We start from the raw sequence: 6,000 nt of genomic DNA, 5'->3' as shown, positions 1-6,000 counted from the left end.
AAATAAATAGCACATCAATAGCTCAGGAGTGTACTTATTGTTCTCTGGCTAACTGTGCTTCTCTTTGCTAGACCTGGCGCGGGGATCTTGGCTGGCCCTGTACTAGTGTCTCCCGTGCTGAGCACGGCACCTGGCCCATTGAAGGTACTCAGGAAACATTCGTCAGGTGAGCAAAATGAGGAAGATGAGGACGAGCATTTGCCTCATCTTTGGAGTATTATTTCCCAAAGAGAGAAAGGCATGGGCAGAGGAAACAATGCCAGGTTCCGGATGCTGCTGTAGGCTGGTTTTCTCGGCCTCATACCCCACAACAATGAAAAGGAGCACCTTTAGCGCACACACACTTCCTCCTTCCACACATGCTCCCGTGGCAAAAGCAGGAGGCCCTGGCTGGTTTGGCTCAGTGGATAGAGCATTGACCTGTGGACTGAAGGGTCCTGGGTTCAATTCCGGTCAAGGGCACATGCCCAAGTTGCAGGCTCGATCCCCAGTAAGGGGCGTGCGGGAGGCAGCGGTCAATGGTTTTCGCTCATCATTGATGTTTCTATCTCTCTCTCTCCCTCTCCCTTTCTCTCTGAAATCAATAAAAAATGTTTTTTTAAAAAATAGTATAAAAGGAGGTAAAAATTAAGTAGTAACAACTAACGTAAGTCAGAGCTCAGCAGCTGCACCAGCTTACACATTTTAAAGGAACATAAAATATCTTCTCATAAAAGTTTCCCAGAGAATCAACACAAATTTGGGGCTACAATCCTCAAGCAAGCATTTGGTTCATATCTCATAAAATCTTTTTAGAAAAAACACCCAAACCATGAGAGAAGACACATGGTCATAAGTACGATGGAGCCTGACACCCAGGGAACCAAAATATCAGCCCGTCAATTTCTGTTCTCCATTTGGTCTTCCATGTTTGGTTCACTGCGGTACCCAGTTTCTGTTCCTAAACACCTTCCCCCCGGAAGGGACTTCCCCATTTGTAGATTTGCAAGTCAAAGCACACAGCCGGCTCAGCCCAAATGAAACACAGTGCATAGGTGAGTCTTTCAAGGAGACAAGCTACAGGGGTGATACAGTGCCTTTCTTTAATTTGAGGGATCCAGTGGTCTAACCCAGATGACCTAAAATTCATTTCTATATTTTAAAACATATATATATATATATATATCGATTCTTGTCGGGGTTCTGAGCTGACCTTAAGCCCTGAGTGGCAAGGACAGGAATTCCATCTCGGCCTTGGTCTGGCGGGCGACCTTGTGGATCCCTGTGAGAATCACCATGGGGATTCAGTCCCAGGGGCCACGTTTCTCTTGCCAACAAGGATCACAATAACCGACAAATACAAAAGAATTGTCTTTGCCAATTTTCATGAAATTGTTTTACATTCCAAAGTCCTGGCCAGGTGCCCTGCAGCAGACGCACTCAGAGACAGGGTTCTGGGAATGAGGACGAGGGCCCAGGGGAGCTTGCCTGGGAGCTTTAGCAGCGACTACGGAGAAAGTGGGGCTACCCCACCTTTGTTTATCTCAGTCAGTGACCCCACAGAGGACTGAGGGAGGGGAGGCGGCCCGTGGCGAAGGGTGGGAGGAGCGTGCTGGCTTTTCAGACCCCTGTCTGTAGAGCTGTTACTGTGATCAGTCTACCCCTGGTTGGCCCGCTCCTATGGACCAGTACCCTCTGTGAAGCGAGCCACGTGGTGTTGGCTATCTGCCAAGAACCCAGAATTCCTTCTAAAGACCTGGGAGCTGCTGGGACTCATTCTTTGGCCACATTGACAGTCACCTGACCAACCACACCGCCCTCTCTTGGTTACTGCATGTGGTGTAAGCCCTTGAGGGGACTTTACTGCCTCTCATTCTTTGTAAGTGCTGTTGGTTGCTTCTTGGCTGACCCCACCTTCCAGTCCTCTGCTGGCTCTCAGATCTTTTCATGGTGCCCTGAGAGACTCTACATCTTCCCCCCGGGCTCCTGACCCGACCCCTACCTCCAGATTTTTACTGAATGTTCTCTCCCTGAAGGCTCTGGTTCTCGGGGGGTTTTCAGTTCTTCCAGCTTCAGGAGGTGGGGTCTGCAACATTTATTCTCTGTTTTCCAGTAAAAAAAAAAAAAAATCTTACTAGTGTTAAGCTTGCAGCATCTCCTCTTGCCTCCTGTTTGGCTCACAGTTTTCTTCACTCTCCTACGTCCACATCCATGGGACAGCCATCGCCTTAGTCACTAATCCCCTGAACTTCCAGGGCCAAAAGCCTTCCCCCGGCCACCCTGGGGGACCTTGTCAATGCCTGGAATTGCTTCCCTTCTGAAATCAGAGTCAAGACCCTCACTCCTATCCTTTCTGTTTTGACACAAGTCACTCTTACTGAGATCCCCACCCACGCCATTTAACAGATCTTTCCTTCTCTATTGATGTTACGTTCTAAAATTCTTTTTCTTTTTTAAAATATTTTTATTGATTTCAGAGAGAGGAAGGGAGGGAGAAACATCAATGATGAGAGAATCATAGATCGGCTGCCTCCAGCACGCCCCCTACTGGGAATCAAGCCCACAACCCGGGCATGTGCCCTCACAGGGAATCGAACTGTGACCGGGTTCATAGGTTGATGCTCAGCCACTGAGCCGCACCAGCCTGGGTAAGATTCTTTATTTTAACTTCACTCTTACCAAATTCTCCATCCCCTGGCTCTGTTGTTGTGGGAGGAGGACACTGAGAGGATGTGACCACCAGTTAACCTGTCACTTGGACCTGGACAATTGGAGGCTCCTCACCACTCACCCCTCTCCTTAGAGTGTACATTCTGCCCACTGTTCCCACAGTGGGAGCCACTTTCAAGGATGTGACCTTGAGAGAGCAGCGTATTGTTGAGACCATCTGGATGGAATATGTGACTAAAACCCATTAAAGCCTCCGTGTAAGTTTGAAGACTCTGGTGGGCAGGATCTACTTATCTTTCAGCCATCCGAGACACACCTCATATGTAAGGTCCCTTGTTTATTAAAACTGCCCCCTCTCGCAATCTGGAGCGATCTGCCTCTTTCCTCTGCTCTCCCTGTCTTCTGTGTACAGGGCCCAGTTTTCGAGCCAACAATTGGCATCAGTCAGGAGACCAAAGAAATGGGTCTTGGGAAAGAGGCATCCATAGGAGCAATCCCGAGTACTCCCTTGGTCTTCATGTGGGGAGGGGAAGCCTGTTTGTTAGATGCTTGGGGACCACCACGTGAGTACGGGGACACACCGTACTGAGTTTGAGGAACTGTGCAGAGCACCCTGAGACAAAGAACCCCTAATTCATGGGGTCTACTGTGGGCTACTCAGTAGTTGGCCACGAATGGCCGATTAGAGGTTGACTCATGAGTTAGAAAGTTAGAAGAAGAGCTGAGGTTAGAGAAGAGCGGGCAGATGTCTACTACTCTGCTAGCTTCGGGGCTGGCAGACAAGGTGAGAGAGCAGGATAATTGAAGACCTTCATGCGTCATCTTGCAAAGCTAGAAACATAAAAAGCATTCCCCTTGATCCTCCCCAATAAACCAACCCCATTATATCAGAAGTATGAGATGGATATTACTAGAACTGGACAGTCATTCTGTCACATTAAAAAATAGCAACCGGTTTGGCACTGACTGGTTGCACTGCCCAGGTGTGTATTGTTGCCCCGGCTGGGACCCTATGGCTGTGTGGCACAGATCTTTGGCATGGTTTCCACCTGGATGGTTGGTCTGCTGTACCCTGGGTTTTCCCTGGACACAGGGAGGATCCTCCCCACGGTAACAAAAATTACCAACCTCCCTCACCTCAAGGCCAGGTGGGCATGATCTGTGTTCCCCTGTACAATCATTTATCCACCTTCTGGAGGATGTGACAGTAGCACACCTAGAAGCCCTCACGGAACGCACCCAGCAAACCTTACATGAGAGCCAGCAAAGCTTGTCTTTCCTGAACGCTAAATGATCTCTAATGACAAAGCTGTCCTCCAAAGCGAGACGGCCTTGGGCATCATTACCAGCTCACCAGGGCCACCTGTCCATTATTCAGACAGAAGGTTATGCGTTCATACCCGGTAAGTCTGTTAAAGTATCATCTTTGTGAAATCCCACGAGGACACAAATGCATGCCTGGGTGACCCGACCCCCAGCCCAGGGGACTTAACAAATCGGTGATTGGGCTGTGATTGCACTCTGCAACCCGTCCTGTGTCCCCTGGCTCCCAAGCTGCTCCCGCCACCGGAGACCCTGAATTGGAATTAAGTGGGGGTGGAAGGTCATTCGTTATCTTACTTGTTTGCACGCATCTTCCTTACATGTATGTATAGCTCGCATGTATTTCAATGTCCAGTATTACAAGTAGGTTAGGTTGTAATTCAGAAGTGTGGTGGTGTTTTTGTGAGCAGAAATATGCTGTAGAAACTTCAATTGGCCAAGGGTAGCACCGATTTCATTGTGCATCGCTTTGCTTAAAGCCACCGTTTCCCAGAAACCTGTCCTCTCGGCCACCTCTTTGCAGGCTCCCCGTGTCCCATTGTGAAATGTTATTTTAATACCAGGTGTTCTGGTCCGCACCCCCCTGAGCCACCTCCTCTGTGCTCAGGGATCTCAGGCTCATTTGTATGTTAATGAGTCTCCCCGGCAGTCCCCAGCCAGCTTCCGGGGGCTCTCCTGGGAGCCACAGGCGACCGGAAGTGGAACCAGCGGCCTGTTGCTTAGCAACCAAGTTGCCGGGGACGCTAGGCAGCCAGCCCTCGCTGAGAGCGGAGACTGCAGGCCCCTCTCCATCCAGGAGGGTCTCCCTTCTTGTCTGAGGGTCCCGGGCGCCGGGGGCAGCGGTCCGAGGTCCGAGGGGAGCCCCTGGAGCCCCACGCGTCCTGCAGCCATGAGCCGCGAGCAGGTGAGAGGCGGCCCCTCGCAGTTGAAGGGTGATGAAAGCGGGTCCTTTAGACGCCCCGGTGTGCCCTGCGGGGTGCAGCCCCCTCCCCAGCTGTGGTAGGATGCCCAGTGCTCTCCCTGAACGCTCTTAGGTTTCCTTATCAACCGTTGGTCCTGGATGTTGTCATCACAACGGTGGGTGCAAAGGGGCCACACGCTGACCTGACAAGCGCAGGGAGGCCTGCCTGGCAGCCTCGCAGACGCAGAGAGAGACCTTAACCACAAGGGCCGGTCTGGCATTACAACGATTTCAACTGCCCCGCCGGGCGGCTCCGTGGTGGAGACTCTGCCCATGAACCAGGAGGTCATGGTTGAGTTCCCGGTCAGGCCACATGCCCAGGCTGCGGGCTCCATTCCCATGTGGGGCGTGCAGGAGGCAGCCCATCCGTGATTCTCTCTCATCACTGATGTTTCTTTCTCTCTCTCCCTCTCCCTTCCTCTCTGAAATCAATAAAAAGATAACACACACACACACACACACACACACACAGCTATTTTAACTAAAATGTATTTGTGGTGGGTAGTCATGTGTAGGCTGATAGCTTCCCTGTCAAAGTTCACCCTTTGCCACAGCTGAGCCCCCCTATTGTCTTTTTGCATCCACGATAACATAAGGTCGGAATGTCAAAGGAATTTCCCATTTTCCAGACCCCTCAAAGCATAGGCTCCCCTCTGCGGAGACCACAACCCCCTCCTTGTTACTGAGCCAACTGCTGCCTGTTAACTGTCCTGCCCCCACCTAAGTGAAAGGAGTGTGTGTCCATCATTTTCCTTTTTATCCCAGCCCAGAGGTCCCCCTCCCTTGGCTCGCTCCCACCTCCCTCATCGGTCACCCAGGGATGTCATGTGACCCACCCACGTCCCCTCTTTGGATGGGCGGTTTTGCACCTTGTTTCATACAGGACATTCTCCAGTACGTCACCTCAATCTGCTGAGATTCTGCTTCCCGGCATTTGTTTGGCTCAAATACACTCACAGAAATTCGTCACAAATTCGCGGGAAGCCCAGCGGGGCACTGGAGTGGGTTTGGACTCTGGATAAGAATCCAAGCCCGTCCCCAGCTGTGCAACTTCGGGCAAATCCTCT

General features: G+C 51.1%; 1 protein-coding gene across 1 annotated transcript in view; it reads left to right on the top strand.

Moving 5' to 3' along the window:
- Positions 1 to 4,861: 4,861 nt before the first annotated feature.
- The window catches only part of DNAH7 (dynein axonemal heavy chain 7), a gene marked incomplete at its 5' end in the record, with an annotated part of 175,496 nt that continues 174,357 nt past the window's right edge, over positions 4,862 to 6,000 (top strand). The window contains one exon of the mRNA XM_080671125.1: positions 4,862 to 4,876. Within this exon, the coding sequence (XP_080527251.1) occupies positions 4,862 to 4,876 (15 nt within the window). The remainder of the gene's footprint in view (positions 4,877 to 6,000) is intronic.

This window comes from Plecotus auritus, assembly GCF_963455305.1.
Source record: "Plecotus auritus genome assembly, chromosome: 5".
NCBI classification, from domain to species: domain Eukaryota; kingdom Metazoa; phylum Chordata; class Mammalia; order Chiroptera; family Vespertilionidae; genus Plecotus; species Plecotus auritus.
The sequence above is the reverse complement of the archived record's forward strand: the minus strand, read 5'-3'. Positions and strand labels throughout refer to the sequence as shown.